The sequence below is a fragment of the Callithrix jacchus genome, chromosome X (assembly GCF_049354715.1).
Source record: "Callithrix jacchus isolate 240 chromosome X, calJac240_pri, whole genome shotgun sequence".
NCBI lineage: Eukaryota > Metazoa > Chordata > Mammalia > Primates > Cebidae > Callithrix > Callithrix jacchus.
Window position 1 is genome coordinate 93,133,438 of NC_133524.1, and position 18,956 is coordinate 93,152,393.

Below are 18,956 nucleotides of genomic sequence, written 5' to 3' on the forward strand. Positions count from 1 at the left end.
GAAATTTCTATGTCTATCCTATTTGAAGTGGTTCTTTCATTCTTGACACTTAAAACCAAGGAATTGGATGCAGTGAATCAAAGCAACATTTTAAGTGACCCATTTAGAGATTTAGTGTGCAGTTAACTTAGGCACATTTACCAAATATAGTTTGTGTGACATATGATTATTCTTGTTTTTTTTTCACTAATTATATTTTCTTCCAAAGTCTGTAGCCTTAGGTCGCTAAAGATAATCTTATAGTCTTGATTGTAGTTTGCTTTCGAATTGCCTTCTTGTTGGTTTCCATGCTTGTTCTTACTGGGCTGGTTCTCTGTTTATAGGAATATTTTTGAAGACTTGCTGGCTGCAAGGGCTCTGTAGCATCCTCCGCTCAATTACTAATATGCCATGTTTTCTGCCATAGTTGTTGCTCTTACTTTTCTCTCTTTCATTTCCCTCTATTTATAATTGAACATTCACTTTCTGCTTTATACTACTGAATGGCTAGTCAAGAGAACTGTGACTCTCATTTTAATTTATTTTAGTCCCTCATTTTTCAGAAAAGATATGATATTGTAGCTCGTGTCCTTAAACTTTTGAACTTTTGTCTGGGTATATTAATCTCTGTTGGGCTCAGTGGTCTCATGTTATTCATTTGGTTACACAGATAGCTAAGATTATGTGCCAGTGTTTCTAAGCTACACTTTTCCGTTGGCCCTATTGCCCTATATAAAACTTTTTGTGGCACCATGTACTTCTTAATTTATGTATTCTTTTTTTTAAATTAAAAATAATTTTTAATTATGGATACATAATGTACATATTTTTGTGGCAAAATTTATATTTTGATACAAGAACATGGTGTGTAATGATCAAATCAGGGTAAGGGATATCTATCACTTCAAGCATTTATCATTTCTTTATGTTGGGAATATTCTAATTCTACTCTTATAGTTATTTTGAAATAAAAATAATTATGAACTATAGTTACTATTGTGCTACTGAGCACTAGATCTTTTTGCTTCTATCAAACTGTATTTTTGTATTCATTAACCATACCCTGTTTTCCCCCACAGCTACTACCTGTTCTAGCCTGTGGAACTCTTAATATATACTTCCAATTAGACTTTTCTTTAGCTATCACATCTCTTTGTTATGCCCTGCTTCTCAGATCTCAGTGATTCTCCAGCAAGATAAAAGTGGGAAGCAAAAGTTTTGGAATAGAACCTACAAGGATTCTCAAAAAAATTTTTTCTCTCTAAGACAGTAGAGCTAAATATGATTAAATATGGCTCTGATTCTCAACTAAGAGGTTGGACATGTTCCCCTGAAGAGAAATTGTCAAAATCATACTGTATTGAGGATAGGGCAGAGATGTTTGGTTTGGGAAAAAAAAAAATTCTCCCCAGGTATTTCTTTCCATTGTTTCTTTTTCTTTTTTTCTTTCTTTCTTTTTTTTTTTTTTTTTTATTTTTGATAAAGGCTCTTGCTCTGTCACTCAGGCTAGAGTGCAGTGACACTATCACAGATCACTGCAGCCTCAATCTCCTGGCCTCAAGCAGCCTTTCAAGTAGCTGTGACTACACATGTGCCACCACCCCCAGCTATTCTTTTTATTTTTTATAGAGGCAGGGTTTCACCATGTTGGCCAGGCTGGACTTGAACTCCTTGCCTCAAATGATCCACCCCAATCTCCCAAAGTGCTGGGATTACAGGTGTGAGCCACCACACCTGGCCAGGCATTTCTCATATGGAAGAGTAGAATCAGAATTCAGGCAGATAGGCCTTGAGAAGATTAGAGATAATTTCTTTAGAATCATAGATTTCGCTACTGTTGTAGTTTATCACAACTTGGGAGGAGGACAGAATGGTCATGGGTTAACGTATACTGGATACCTCACATGTCAATTAGTATCTAATTAACCTACTAATTGATTATTTAAATTTAAACCACTGGAATTTATAGTAACATTGCATATCCTTTATATATGCAGTAAAGCTTAATAATATGGTCATAGATGAGCCTTTTAAATCCTTACATTTTTCTCTATTCTTTTTTTTATATACAATTCTATCAAGAATTCCCTAATATTCTAGAATATAGTATATTCAAAGCAAAAAATTAGATGTGGTTAGGGTTAATATTAATTGTTGGAACATGGATGAAAAATTTTGTATATGTAGAATCATTCTGTGTTGGGGAAAACTAGTTCTTAGTATTTCAGTAATCCTTGAGATCAACATTATAGTAGAGTGAAACTTTTTTCATAATAATTATTGAAATCTTCAAGACAACATAATTATCTTAATTTTATTCTGTGAAAGTTTATTTTCAAGATTTCTCCCATCCCTATGGTTAAATTTTGATGTTTGAAAAGAGTTTGTATTTCATTTATATGGAAATTTTATGTCTGATAAATTTGCTTTAGTAATTTAGAATAAATGAGTTGTTACAAACTCTCCAGTGAGTTTTAAAATATTATTTTTTCTATACTTAATTTGCATTGATTTCTTGTGAAGTTTTCCCCATCTGCCTTTTAATTAGTTAAATTATTAAGAAAATATTAGTTAAATCAGATATGTGAAGAAAAAGCATAATAGGAAATGGTTTTTGTAGGCAGTAGGCATACTTTTATCTCTTTAAAAGTAAGAGAAACTCTTTCTTATTGTTTTGAAGACTCCATTGTGATTGTTTGACTGTTAATCAGTAGTGTACTGGCAATGGACTTTGATTTCCTTTGAAGTATACTATTTTCTAAAAAATTATATATTTCAGGGATTCTGCAAAAAATAGGTTTAAATCTATACAGCATGTCTTTTTAAAAAATAACTTCAGCATATTTAGAGTATTTCACATAACTAATAACTATATTTCAGTAACTTTGTGATAGTTCACATTTTAATATATAAAACTTCGGTGATAGATTTCCATTTACTTTTATAGCATAGCCATCTTATTTGTACTATGTAAAAATTTTTATTCAGTAAATGTTTATTTTATCATGAATTTATGAATATTTTGAGACTTGAGATTTGGCTGTAAATAAGTTTTATAAATGTAAACATATGTGTATGTGTATATGAATATATATTTACAGTAAGTTCTCACTTAATGTGATTGATAGGATCTTGCAAACTGTACCTGAAAGCAAAACCATGTACAGGAGATCCTTGAATAACGTCCTTTCATTATAATATTGATAAGAAAAAGAAAACTGGTTTTGTTATACTTTTTTTGCTTCAAGTTGCGGTTTCCAAGAGCTACAGAGGATATTCAATGAGGACTGACTTTGATAGGCCTGGAGCATTATTAATAAAGAATATTTATAAAATATTGCATTTATAAAGTCTAAATTTTATATTGTGCTATATATGCTCATGTACTATGTATATTGTATAAATAATATCCGGACCTAATTAAGGACTAAACTGCACATTTAACCAGTTATTTTCACTGAAAATATTTTAATCATGCTGACTGATTTTCATGTTTTATAACATTCTATGCTAACTAAATGGCAGTACTTAAATTTTTCTGTTTTTCTGACATAGTTGAAAGTATTTAATTTTTATGATGAATTTCTGAGAGAGAATATTATGGTGACAAGAATGAGAAAAAAATTATACTCTAAAATGAGAAAAAGTTGTTTCTGCAGTGACCAGTATATTGGGTTTATCTGGCTTATATAGTTTTCTAAATAGAGTTCAGAAATCACCTGATAATATGACCCAGCAATGTTAGATAATTTTGCATTCTAATAAATTTCTTCAGTCCATTTCAAACTGGAAAACTAGAGCTAAAGCAAGTTATTTCTAAAAAGGAAACAAAATATAAATACATTTACTTGTTATGTTTTATATGAAATTATCTAGAAACAATAATTATTTTCATATGCTCTGCAGGTAAATTTTCAATAAATTATTATGTATGTGAATGTTAGAAAAAAAGCATCTAGAAATAGCTGAAATTTGTTTGGCTTCAGTAATAGCCATTACATCTCTATAATAGTTCTATTGAATAAAGATAGAAACAAGAAATGTGTCCCATTTTGTTTTATCGACCTAATTTGAAGTCCACCATGCTTGCATTTCCTTTTAGAGTTCAAGCTCAGCTCTGAACATCCTAGTCTCACTTTCGGTATCACCCTTGAACATCCACAGTTGTGATTATCGATTTGGGTTTTGAAAGCTGCAACTTAATGGACACATATTAAAAGATATTCCAGGTGATATATATTGAGCCCAACAATCTCTAGTGTGGCATGCTTCTAAATTTTTTATACTATTATTATGAAAATTATCAGAGATTTGTAATGCATGTGCTTATAATGTATTACAAAAACATAACTTTTATTCCCAAGTTGGTATTTTGTGATTAGGCTAAGCAAAAATATAAGGTGGGGGAGGAGGTAGATGTACAGCTTGATAAAAAGTCCTGACGCCTTTTTGCTTTAAAATCACAAAATATCATTTAAAATAAATGTGTTTATACATCTTTTCACGCCATACTTGGGACTGTTGTGCTTGAATATATCCTTGCATTTGTTCTTCATTAATACAATTGATCTGTATTTGCATTTTTTGCCAGAGGCATATGTGAATGTTCTGACTGCATGAGTTCTTTTGCAATCTTTGATTAGTGTGTTTAGTCAAAACGACAACATTTAATTTGGGTTGTTAGCAATTAGTTTTTTTCTGTTTTAGAACTGATGGTTAATTTTTTAATGTGAATAATCAAAATGTAGGGCATGAAAAAAAATGAAGTGAATGCAATGAGGTTCTTTTATTTTGAAATAGAAAAGTTTAGCTACATTTACTTTCAGAAAACCAAGTGCCCGCCTCAATATTTGAAATTGCTTCTGTGTTTATAAATGAATAATTGTGTTCTGCCCTTTATTACCTAAATATGCTGTTGTCAAACTCTTATTCATGTGTTAAGTTTTATGTTTATATATTAGGATCTGAAAGAAAAAGAGAATAATGAGCTTGATATTCAGTTGAAAGTATTTGATGAAAACAAAGAAGATGACCTAACTGAATTATCACACCGTCTCAATGACATTCGAGCAGAAATGGAATATCCTTTGACAAACCACAAAACAATTTCATGTGCATTGTGGGAAAGGGATTTGTGGGCGATTTTGTGGACCATTATTAGTGTTCTTGTCTGCCAGGCCAATTTATATCCATTTATTTATATTAGAACCTCACTATGATGCTGTCCTTGAGATTCATGTTGAGGAATTGTCATGCTGTCCTGATGATTTACACTGAGTGTTTTGAAATCTGCACAATGGCTCACAGTATTATAGGTATACTCTGCTCAGTGGTCTTGAATAAAGAAGAGCATAAGGCAATGTATTTTATATGTAAGGATTTTTTTGGGGAAAAGTTCCCTGCATTCATATGTGACTATAGGAAAAATACTTATTCAGTTCATTAAATCAAGCTTCAGTGACTTAGAGATACAGTGCAATTCAAATAAATGTCTTATTCTGTATTCAAATATTTGTGTTTCTTAGCAATAACAGAAATGTTTAGATGCAATAGTATCTGGCTATAACAAGGCTATGTGATAGAAGCATCTGAGCCAAATACAGCTAGCATGTAACCTTCCGATGGCAACAATTTTATATGAAATGATTTTAGATCTAAGAGATGTTTGTCATAGCATTGCTGGCCATTTGTTTCTCACCTGTTATGTTTCTTAATGGTTTGTGGTGAAGTTGGGAAACACATCAGAACCAAAGTGACCTTTGCGTTGGACTTTTTCTCAGTGATGTTTTCTTCCCTTTCCTACCCCTTGCCCCCACCTTCCAAAGCTGGAAGTAATATTCTCCTCCTTGAAATACCCAAAGTACTTTGTTTGTTCTATTTTATTTATGTACACTTTTGTGCCCCTGTGAGATTGAGGGCAGAAATGTTATGTTTAATCTTTTTTCCTTCAATGCCTCTATGCAAGTCTTACACATAGGTATTGGATAAATGTGTATGCAATGAATAATGTTATAACAAATAATTTCTAGTAATTTTTGTTCATCATTAGTGATACCAGTCTACTGTGGCTTCTATAATATTAAATGCTTTTCATATCAATGAATATCTTTACATAGATTTCTCTTATAATCAAACTTCACCATAAAGCTATTTTCGGATCCATTGTGTAGCCATTTAAGGACCTCATGAGACTTTAGCACAACACTATTATGTGGGGTCTAAGAAGTAAGCCATCATGTGCTTAATTCTACGTTGGAGAAAATGTTGACATTTTAGGTTATTTTAGGATATTGAATTACATCTGATGTTTTATCTTTATTTTACCTTGGTTTTCCAGGTTCTCACTTTTATTACAAAAATGGATCCATTTTTGAAATCTAATTTCTAGTTTACTAAAAGCATCTAAATTTCGACCACTCTTTATATCTTGTCTCTACTTTTCATATTTATCAAATAGTGAAATACAAATGAATGAAAACAATAATAATTTCAGGTTTAGTAAGTATTTCATCTGGATAAAATAAAACTGATTTTGTGATCTTTTAGCAGTTTACAGCATGCTCTTTTGCCTTCTATCTTATGTGGCAGTGAAAATAGAGTAGTAGTGATTTGCATGAATAATATAGGTCGTCTATCACAACTGTAGGGAGATCAAAAGGAAACCATTTTTACTGATGGCATGGCTATTCCAATGGTACCAGCTATAATCTGGAGTTTAAAATATGAATAACAGATCATTTAAGATTTTGATAGTCAAATGGTCTTGGACATGCTCTTGAGGTATGTCTCTCTAATTAAAAGATCAAAATGATTCCATAGAATCATTACTTTATGCAGATGTTTAAATACTGGATCATAGAGTTTAAGGTTTAGAAATAGTAATGCAAGCAAGATATTAAGTCGATGTTTTAAAAAGTTAAACACCTTTGTTATTAATGAAACTTCCATCAAGAATCTTTAATTTTTTTCCTTTACTTTCTACTGATATGAATGAAGTGTATCATCTTCTATATAATATGCTGAAGGACACTGCTGCTGAAAATTACTTCTTATCCATTCTACAACATTTTTTGCTTATCAGAAATGATTATTATATCAGGTAAGAGGCAGTTATGAGAGTACTATATAATTTGAATTGGATATTAAAGGAAAATGAACAATATAGTGGGGCCTACAGAATATGTGCATATATATATATATGCAGAGGGTATAAGAGTTTGACTCCTTTAGGTAACATTTTTAAAATTTGGCCAGAAGAGAGAGATGTACTTTTAAAAATGGGGTACTCCAGTGATAGGACTTTGGTAGCAATGAACCCAACAGATTGCAATGCCCTTGCAATGGATTTTATTTGCTAGATAGTGATATCAAAGAGAAAGCACTGAAGATTCTGGGGTAGAATAAAGGTTTTATCTTGTGCATGTTAAGTAAGGTTTTACTGTTACTTCTCTTATTACAGTATTTACTAATAAATGTGATCTTAACATCTAAGAAAATTATAGTGCTGATATTTCAATTTCATGTATAGTAATGTCCTCCTTCAAAATAAATGAATATGATAATAACCGCTAAAGTTAAAAGTTTCAGAATCTAGTTAATAGGGAATATATCTGAAAACCAGAAAGTTATGTAAAGGCTTCTGAGTGACTGAAATTATCCACAGGCTGGTGACCGTGATATTATATTTAACTGTTCAAGAGACTCTTAGTTGTCCTTCATACTCTAATTTGCGTGAAATTCTGACAACCTAAGTTCTTTGATTTCTCAAAACCTGCTTGATTAAAGGGAAAAGGAAAGCTACCATGAGGTCAGCACAGTCTCAACAAAAATTACAGCTGTAAAGCAGCACAGAGAACTATTATACTTCAGACCAGTACAATAATTTGATGGACATCGTGACATTACAGAGACATAAAAAATGTTTAGAATATTAAATTTTGTGCTGTTTTTTAAGCAGTAAGGCTGGTAATACATTGAAATTATTGTATTTTAAATTAAGTTCTGACAAATGTAAACGGGGTACTCTGCCCATAGATACTGTTACCTGGGAAATGTCATTTATCTGAAAGTATCCATTTCTCAGCAACTATGAATAAATGAGAAGTTACCATCATGTGGCATGTTTTTCATCCTGAGAACATCCATGTGAGGCAGAAGTGTGGCAAGCATTTTATTCCACATGAATGATTAACCTGGCCTGGAAGAGAACAGCTGTGTTTTCCTTATTTAACCATTGACTAGACTGAGGTTATAATCCAGTATTATTTACTCTCAACCTGATGATGACTTGAAAAAACCCCAGATGTGTAATATATATTGCTATTTATTCTTATTCTTGGGACCAGACCCATTACTAAAGACATAGAAGAGCAATTAGAGTCTATTTGGCTTCATTTACACACTTTTAGTAGGTTGGCTAGTTATCAGCACTCTATATTTAGGGAAGTTTATATCATAATTTGTCTATAGTAGTACTTCTTACTACTGATTTTTCTCCGTTGAATTTATTATCCTCTGAGAAGTACTAAATCTTACTCAAATTTTAATGCAAAAGTGACTTTTAAAAATTTCGCACTATGTGAGTGGTCATTTATAGAGCCAGAATTACCTTGATAGATTACAGAATTAGGATATGTTTTAAAACCTGTGACACTTTGAACAAATTGAAGCAGTAGCCATGCATATTAAGTATGTATGTTTTTATGAAATGGATCTTTTAAAATGTGTTGCATAAATAGATCCTTGGAATAGTTTTGTAACATAAGTGGCTCTGTCCAGTTTTGTAAGTTGTTATAGCTATGGTGACTAAAAGTGCTGTAGTAAATTCAAAACATTGCTTGCCACCTAATGTGAAGAAACTTATCCCTTATTGAAATTGAGAACCTGTGGATGCCTAGAACCGTTTCTGTATCTATGAATGTAGGACTAATGGCTTATTTGTTTTTATTAACCTTAGAAACAATAGCATAAGTAAATAGAAAAAGTTGATAAGTATCTTTGAACAGAAGCATGAATCCCTGCAAACTAGATTATTAAGTCACTAGATGTCGTTGATTACATCACAGTGGTTTGGTGCTGTAACACCCAGACCATCCTTAAGCTTAGGCATACTTGTCCTAAGGGATTGTAGTGGCTGCAGGATGTTTTTGAACAACTTCAGAAAAAGACCTAGTTCTTCTAATATGTTGAATCTCTTCTAAAGAAAATTGATTTGCATGCATAGAAAGGCATTCATGAATACTTTCTCTTTTTCAGGCCACAATATTACAAAATAATTGAAGAATGTGTTTCACAGATAGTGCTACACTGCAGTGGTATGGATCCAGACTTCAAGTACAGACAAAGATTAGACATTGATTTCACGCATCTGATAGGTATGTAACATAATCCTCATTGTCCTCTGATTGTGTTTTATACCCTCTGTATTATAAGCACTTTTTAAGTGAAGAAGTTCAGTAAGAAGTTTCAGTTCTTACTGCATTTCTATTCATATCTGGTAAATCTTTGTGTCTCTGGGTACTCAATTGTTATAATTGTTAATTTTAATGATTTTGAGAGGTCTTCTAGTGTGATTAGAAATACTAACCTATTTGATAAGTTCCCACACTCCTGGAGGTAGTTTAAGCTTAGTGCCCCACAGAAACCCATCATATTATTGTAGATGAGTGCATTACTATTTTAAAAACATGACTGAAATATTTAATTCATTTTATACTGGTACCTTAGTGGTCTCCTAGAAATTATGTATACAGTGGGGTCTCATTATGTTATTAGTGCTCAAGTTTTAGAAAAGAAAAACAGGCTCATTTCAATAACTTGAGACCTTCTAAGGCTAACAAATAGATAAACTTATATTTTCATAGATCTTAGAATTAGAAAGAATTTGAGGTGATCATATTCATCTCCTTAGATCACTAAGGAAATGACCTTATATCATCCAAGACTGGTAGTTAGCAGTACTTTTTAGGACAACCTTGGAAGGATGATCTGAACCTTCCCTTGTGAAATGTGCTATGCTCTCTAGCCTTATGGCTAAGCAGTCTTATTTATACTTCATTGGAATTACTGTTGTTAAGGTTCAAGCATGAATTCATTTGTCTTATCTTTAAAGAAAACAACAGCTATTTAATGCCAATTATATATTATTTTTCACTCCATAGCACAAGGCAGATAAACAGTAACATTCAAAGATGGATAACTTATTTATTATGTATTATTTCTGTTTTAAATGTAATGCATATTTATTTCAGGCAATCTGGAGACTTAGATAAGTGACAAACCCCCAATTACATTCGTGATCACTCCCTTTTCAGCTTGGTACATTTCCATATGTCTCTTTCTTTATGACCTATCTGTCTGTCTGTATGCTGATTTTTCTTGGAGTATTATGAGAGTTTTTCCACATTAACCTCCAAAATATGACTTTTGATGTCTGTATAGTATTCCGTTTTGTAAAATACCATAGACATTGTAAACAGTCCTTTCTTTTTGTGTATTTATAGTTGTTTTTAGATTTTCACAAGTATAAATGAATGTGCTGTCACCATTCTTGTATATAAATGTTTGTCTTTTTCTCATTATTTCCTTAGGATTGATTTCTGTAAGTGAGGGTATGAACTTTCAAAGCCCAAATGCTCTTCAGAAAGCTTGTGCCAATTTACCCAGCGGTGAATGTGAATGCTAGCCTAATTGCATATTTTTCAAAGAGTTTGACAAGTTTATTTTGCTTTTTGTTGAGGGTGTCATAAGCGACTATTTTCAAATATGTGTATTGGCTTATAATCCATATGGACCACAGTTAGCACACATATTCTGCTGTTGATTTTGATCTTATTAACCTTAAGCATGGAGTCTTTGTCAATTCTCTATCCATAATAAACTATAATTTTTGAAGTATTTTATAGTAGAAAAAATTGAATACATATAAAAATACTAATTTAGTCAAGTAGTATTCAGTGTTCAACAGACATTTGTTTTGTGTACTGTGTGCCAGGTACTTACAATTCTATACCATTAATTAAAAGTGTTGGGTGAGGAGAGATGAAGGGATCAGGTGAGAGAGGATAGTCGGCATCATAAACCCATTAGGATCTTATCCACATGTCATCTCTGCGATTGTGAACAAATGATTTAACTTCTCTAGGTTTTAGTTTCCTCAACTTTAAAATTGATTAAATCAAATATATGAGTGAGTCTTAATATTTTATGGTCAAAATTCTTTGTGAGAAGTTGACAAATGCTTTGGAACTTTGATTAGAACACACATATGTTCACATACACAAAAATTATCAGGTGCTACAAGAACTTCTAGGAGACCCGTGGATCTTTATTTTAAGATGACTTGGACCTGAAGAGATTAGAGTCTCTTTTAATTTCACAGTTACTTTAAGTATGGTATCTTTCATAAATCAGAACGTATCAGATCTCTGCTTAAAACTCTCTGATGCCTTTCCATTGAAATTTAAATCAACATCATTACCACCGTGGCTAGCACAACTTAGATATGGCTCTTCTTTGACTTCATCATTTCCTGCTTTCCTCCTCAGTTGCTTGATTCCAGCTATACATTTAAAAAAAAAAAAAGAACAAAACAAAAAATCAACTTTATTGAGGTACATTTAATGTAAGAAAAACTACCCATATTTAAGGTATACAATTTGATAAAATTTTGCTATTAATATATACATCTAAAACCATCATCAAAGTGAAGATACTAATCATAATTGTTATTCCCTAACATTTCTGCATTGTCCTTTTTAGTTCTTCCTTTACATATCTACCACATTTTTCCATCCTATGGTATTACTGATCTCTCTGTTACTAGTTACGTTTTATAGTCTCTCTCATTAGTTGCATTAAAAAAATTTTTTTTAAATAGAAACATACAGCATATTTTTTTTGCCTGTCTTCTTGCCTTCAGCATAATTATTTTGAGATTCATTCATGTTGTTGTATTGCATGTATCAATAGTTCATTCCTTTATATTGCTGAGTAGTATTCCAATATATGGATATACCACAGTTTGTTTATGTATACACTTGTTGATGGCTATTTAGGTTCTTTCCAATTTGGGATTATGATAAATAAAACTGCTATGAATAGTCATATACAATTCTGGGTACCAGTATATGTTTTTATTTCTTTTTGATAAATAAATAAGTGTGGAATGGCTAGATACAGAATAGAATTTCTATATATATAAAATAGTGGGAGATACAATGTTTCACAAAAATTGTTCTTCATTTATTTATATTCTGAAGTATTTAATTGGACCTGAGAAGTTTGAAATTTGTTTCCTCATGTTCATGATACATTTTGCCCCAGATCAGAAGTTAAGTAAAAATCTTTTCATGAAGAAGCCTGAATTATTGAATGTTATTCTATCTCTAGCTTTTTTATAGGACAATTTTGAATCTTACTAAGACTATTCATATCTTACTATTAATGTTAAACATGGAGTCTTTGTCACCTCTCCACCCATAATAAACTATGGTTTTTTGAAGTGTTTTATAGTTGAAAAATAATTGAATACCTATAAAAACAATAATTTAGTGAATATATTTATGGATGCTTGGTTTTGTGCCTCTACAGTACTATCATTGATTTCAGTTAGTGTGCTAAAGAAGAATATATATGGTATTTATGTTTTATGTGCAGTATACGTCAATTTCCATTTAGTAACAATTGACATAGAAATGATAGTCTGCATTGCAGAGTTATAGACTAGAAGACATCTTTTGTCTCGTGATCTCATGAGTCACTTTTGGTTAATCTTAATAGATTCTTGCGTGAACAAGGCAAAAGTTGAAGAAAGTGAACAAAAAGCTGCAGAGTTTTCAAAGAAGGTAAGGTTATAAAATATTAGCCCTAATGGTTAGGTTAATAATTTATTCACAGCAGTATTCTACCTTCTTTATTAAGGTGAGGCCTTCTAAATGTTTCAGTTATTTGGTACTTTATATTTTTGGATTCAAACATAGCCATGGAATATTGATTTATTTCCTTATAAGATAAGGTTGCTATTGTTCCCTCCTCATCACATTTAATCCATTGTGGAAAAAAAAAAAAACACTAGCCACATTACACTAAAGTGATAAACGGAATAAAATTACATTGCTGATTACATCACTTACAAAATAATTATCATTTTGTAAGTGATGCTGCTAAATCATGTAGGCCTGGTAGAATTTGATGATCCCTTTTCTTTCTGTGTTAATGTCATAAATGCCTTTGAGTAAATGCCAGCTTTATGAATATCTGAATTTCATTAAATCTAAGCTTGTCTTTTCCTTGTTTCATGAAAGCATAGCTATAATTTTATTAACTCTTACCACAAGTTTCTCTTTTTTTGTTCTAGAGCCTATTAAGCATTAGTCTAGTATTTCTCTGCTTTTGGGTGCAGGCAGAAGGATTGTGCTTATATACTGCTGTCTCTTCAAAGTTATGACTTACCTTGGAGATTAGATAATCACTTTTGCTATCACTCTAGAAATTATTGCGTATTACTGAAAAAGTTACTTCAGGGCATCTGAAGAAATGTCTTTGCTCTTTCAGTTACTATAATAGAGCTTGAGCATAAAATGTTTGTGTGCAGCTGTCATTTTTATTGGTGAAAGAAAATGCCTGCTTTTTGATTAATAGACCTTTATATTTCTAATGTTCTTGTTTTAAGTAGCACATTTAAAATTCCCTTTGAAACATCTTAGAATCTCCTTAATTTTTGGCTGGTACTGTGATTAGACACTATAAGACTAGAGCAAATCATGATTATCTGTCTGGTAAAGTTTTTTTGAGACCATATATATTATGGAAAAAGGAGTCCTGAAGCAATAGAAAAGACATTTCAGTGTTTGATGCTTTAGTTTCATCACTAACATTTAGAATGAAAACATGTATGATCTCCCAGTGGTTAGCTACATGCATCCTCTTGTTCTGGGTCATTTTAAGAGGCAGGATAAAGTCATTTTTAACAAGTGCTAGAATGAAAGGCAGTAGTTGTAAGATCTGATCTCAGCTTTTCCACTAATTAGCTTGTGACTTTGGGTAAGCCACTTATTCTCTTTAGATCTTAGTTTCTTCATCATTAAAAGGAAAGAATAAAATTAGTGGACTTGTAAGAAGACCTCTTCCAGCTCACATATTTCAGGCTTCTGTGACTCCTATTTGCTGAGTTTGCAGATAAAGGTAATTTTAAATTAAAAGCAGAAACATTGTGTGCCTCTCCTTCAACATACTAATGAACCATTTATAGAGGAAAAGTTGTGTATAGTGTGCTTTTGCAGGTGCCATGATTTAGAAGCACATAGGAGAAGCTAACTTTGGAATTGGGAATGGGAGTATAGATTGAGATAAATCTTAACACAGATAGTAGTAAAGGCAAACAAGCTCTAACTGGAGGACATCCGTCGTCTTAATGAAGTAGAAAAGCAAGGTCATTGACTGAAGGATAAGGTTATCCTTCACTCCAAGGATCTGGGGTGGGTTTGAAATGTAAAGAAATTAGAGAATATTTGGACCAGGATCTGTGGGACATTTTCTAGGGATTCAAGAAGATATGAATAAAAGCATTTCAGGTTCAATCCAAACATTATTATCCAGTTTGCTCACCCACTCTTTCTTCGGACTTAGATCAGAATGGCATATTATAATTTCCAAATGTCAAAGTTACTCTGAGGATGAATATTTGTTAACAGTGAACATACTTTTGTATTGTTCCACAAACTCTAAAATGGTTTTGGACAGTAAGATGTATCACTTTTAGAAACAGAAATAACATTGTTAGAATAATGTATAGACTTCTAAATTGACTTGAAACAACATTGGCAATAAAGGGCAAATAAAATGTTCTATATCCAGACCCAGGCAGTATTCACTGTAAATATGCAGGCAGGTTTTTGCCTTCTTAGAGTCCTCTCTGAGGTAAGGGCTAGGGAAGGATACAGTAAGGAATATTAACTATTCATACTCTTTTGCTTTAGCACCCCATATTTTAACCTCTAATTTTTCTTCTCAGAACTTGCTAAACAAATGTTTTGGTTAACCATATGAATGAGACTGCTATTACTGCATTCTGCTGTCAGAATTTGTGAGGTACCACTTTATGGATTCTAGCCAACTAAGATTGTAATAGAAACAATTCCAATTTGTATTATCATACATACATTTGAGCATTCTAAAAGTACAGTTTGTTTTCAAGATTAAATATAGTTAAGGAGTTGAAACTGCTTGAGGATTTATGTTTAGATTTCATTTTCTAATTTATTAAACTTAAAAGTATGGGATGAGGCCATGCATGGTGGCTCATGCCTGTAATTCCAGCACTTTGGGAGGCCAAGGCAGGTGGATCACCTGAGGTCAGGAGTTTGAGACCAGGCTGGCCAACATAGTGAAACTGCATCTCTATTAAAAACATAAAAATTAGCCAGCCGTGGTGGTGCATGCCTGTAATCCCAGCTACTTGCGGGGTCTGAGGCAGGAGAATTGCTTGAACCCAGGAAGCGGAGGCTGCAGTGAGCTGAGATTGTGCCACTGCACTCCAGCCTAGGTGCAAGAGTAACACTCTTGTCTCAAAAAAAAAAAAAAAAAAAAGATATGGGATGAAATATTTTTAAAATTATTAATTCTAAAATTGAATTTTCAGGCCGGGCGCGGTGGCTCAAGCCTGTAATCCCAGCACTTTGGGAGGCCGAGGCAGGTGGATCACGAGGTCAAGATATCGAGACCATCCTGGTCAACACGGTGAAACCCTGTCTCTACTAAAGATACAAAAAATTAGCTGGGCATGGTGGCGCGTGCCTGTAATCTTGGCTACTTGGGAGGCTGAGGCAGGAGAATTGCCTGAACCCAGGAGGCGCAGGTTGCGGTGAGCCGAGATCGCGCCATTGCACTCCAGCCTGGGTAACAAGAGTGAAACTCCGTCTCAAAAAAAAAAAAATATTGAATTTTCAATAACAAAACAATAAAATTGTCCAATATGTGTGAAGAGAGACATTTCAGTCTATCTTTTTGTCTTTGTATTTTTTTTCAGAAGTGAAAAAGCGTTTTCTTACCTTGGGTAGGGGGCATATTTCTTTATTACCACTACCACCGCAAGCAATACCCCACCTCTACTTGGATACTTAATTGTTATGAAAATAATCATGAGCTGTGATTTTCTGAGTGATCTGGGAATTCAACTAAGTAAAAACCACTCCACTTATTTAAAACATAATGTTCTTTAAAGCTTTCTCAAAGCTATATTATTAACTGTACATTGATGGTGATGATCATTGCAGTTCGATGAAGAATTCACAGCTCGACAGGAAGCTCAAGCTGAGCTTCAAAAAAGAGATGAGAAAATCAAAGAACTTGAAGCAGAAATCCAGCAACTTCGAACCCAGGTAATGAAAGACGATATAGACTTTGTGTCATGTCACAGTGAGTTCGATGGTAGAAAATCATCTTGTTAGATAGAAGGAAAAATGTGACCAGAAGCAGACGTTTTGGCAGTTTTACATTTTTGTTGAAATAACTCTACAGATTTTATATTCCAGGACAATAAATCATTTAAATGCTTGGAAAAAAATAAAGCATTAGTTGCTCAAATGGCTCTGAATATTTTTAACAGAATAGATTACACAGGCAAAAGTGTTTTTGAGATGAAATTTTCATGATGATTTGAAAAATTGGGTACAGACTATTTTCTTTCAAAAAGAATGTGGAAATGCTTATTGATTATAACTATCCCAAAAGCATCTTGAGATCTCTTTGAATCTCAAATAAATTTCCACCTACATTCCATATACACTTCAAATTTCAATTAGGATATCTAAACTTTCAAACTGATTATGTATTCTCCTCAATATACTTTGTGTCTTAAATGAAAATTAAGAAATTGAATATGATGTCCTAACATAGTGGGTGCTCAGTAGGTGTTTGTTGATTGACCACATCTGTTTCCACCAGTCTAATGAATGATTACTTCAAAAGTCACCAACAAACTCCAAAATACCCAATCCAGGGGCCTTTTCCTACCCTTTGCCTGAACCACTTATCTCTAATATTTGATCATTTCTTTTTAATAAATCAATCTCTCTCTCCATCTCTCTTCTTCCCTCTCTTTTTCTCAGAATTCTTTTTCTACATGTTTGAGAATGTAGTTTCTCCTTATTTTTTCATCCTCAAATGGTGACATTCCGCAATATTCTGTCCTCTGCTCTTTTCTTTTCTCTGTATATTCTTCCTGTAATTTTCCATTCAGTATCATACATTCACATATCCCCTTTTGGTAGGTGTCAAGTCTTTTGAGTTTGTCTTCTAATTCCAGCTCTTGATTAGCTAGCCCCATAGGATGGTCCTGTTGCATGTTGAAATCAAACCCAGTTTTGTGATTTTCTCTCTTCCCTTAAACCAGTTTGTTGTCCATTTCCCATTTAAATTTTACCACCCAATATAAAGATGGCGATGCTGGAGTTTTGTTCCCCTTTTTTCTGCCCCACCCACTGACAAATTAAGCTTGTCACACTATTTTATGTCTGTTCTGTCTTCATGTCTGCTCATACTATACCTCATTGCATCAAAACCCAGAAACCTTCAGGTTTACCCTCTTATGACATCCTGCCTGGACTATTACAATCATTATTTAACTTTTCTCCTTCCTCAAATTCAACCTTTATGTCAGTGGCAAATTAATCTTCCTGAAACACTTCCCTGATTATTGTTACTTCAGGCTTTAATATGTTCAATTGTTGCCTGTTGCAATCAGGATTAAATAAAAACTCCTTACCAGGAATTTTAAGACCCTCTGGCATGGTTCTTTCCTCCCTTATCTCCCCTTTGCAGCCGAGGCTCTGACTGTCCCCTAACTACAGCCTCTGTTGCAGCTAAGTCACCTTTCCTCCCTTCACATTTGGAAATTACTATCTCCTTATTTACCCTTCTGCTAGCATTTCCCAGATATTAGTTACAGAAGTGCCAATAGGTTGTTCATGAGGAAAGCATTCCATAGTCCAATAAATTGAGTACACATGAAATTCTCATCTTGGAGATTCATAGTATTCATTAGCATATTAAAGGTCCCAGATATTTTACATTGAAGAAACCTGTCTACGTCTTTTTTACGTAGATTTCTCAAACTCATTTGACCACAGCACCCTTTATCTCAGAACATCCTTCAAGATCTCTTGGCAATAGTGTTTTCACAGAGCTTAGTTGAGTAATATTGGCGTATATTATTCTCTGTCAGAAATTCCCTCCTTTGCTCATGTGTGTATGTGAAACATATCCTTTAAGGCCAAGTTCATTAAGACATCCCTTGGAAAGCTTCACCAAAACCTCCATTAGTAAATTTCTCTGAAATTTCATATCACTTTTCTAGACCACTCATGGGATATTTGTGTACCTGCTCTATTTCTTCTGCTAGAACACAGACACCTTGAAAGACAGTGTATTTCTTATTCAAGGACCTACTGTACCTAGCACAGGCCATTACCACAGTTAGTAGTTGCTTACTCTTGGTTAAATTAACTGTAAAAACTACACAATCATGAAATATTCTCAACTCCTGTCCTCAAGCATTCCTCCTATCTTAGCCTCCTGAGGAGGAGCTGGGATTACAGGTGCGAGCCACCACACAGGGCTGTATACTCTCTAGTTTGCCCAAAATAATGTCAAATACTAAATTATTCATTTACCGTATTTAATTTACAATACAATGTGGTAGTCTAATTTAATTATTAAGTTCCTAATTGTTCATGGGAGGGAAAAGAAAGGCTGATATGATTTGATTTTTAAAGACTGGTGGCATTTAATATAAATATTTGAAATTCTTTATTTAATTTTGTAAAATACTATATTTAACTTTAGTAAAATTTTATTTAAATAATAGAATTTTGTAGTTGTATAAAATTCACAAAATAAATATGATCTAATAGAGGTAAAAATTGATGTTTACAAATGTGTATTACTTTGAATTATGTTTATTAATTTAAAAATGGGAC

The 18,956-nt window shown here is 32.9% G+C and overlaps 1 protein-coding gene across 6 annotated transcripts in view; it reads left to right on the plus strand.

Annotated features, from left to right (window-relative positions):
- DIAPH2 (diaphanous related formin 2) overlaps positions 1-18,956 on the plus strand; it is a 933,611-nt gene that overhangs the window by 247,844 nt on the left and 666,811 nt on the right. For all 6 annotated transcript variants that reach the window (XM_078363563.1, XM_078363565.1, XM_078363567.1 and 3 more), the window contains 5 exons: positions 4,941-5,059; positions 6,962-7,078; positions 9,235-9,353; positions 12,760-12,824; positions 16,254-16,358. In XM_078363563.1, coding sequence (XP_078219689.1) covers positions 4,941-5,059; positions 6,962-7,078; positions 9,235-9,353; positions 12,760-12,824; positions 16,254-16,358 — 525 coding nt within the window. The remainder of the gene's footprint in view (positions 1-4,940; positions 5,060-6,961; positions 7,079-9,234; positions 9,354-12,759; positions 12,825-16,253; positions 16,359-18,956) is intronic.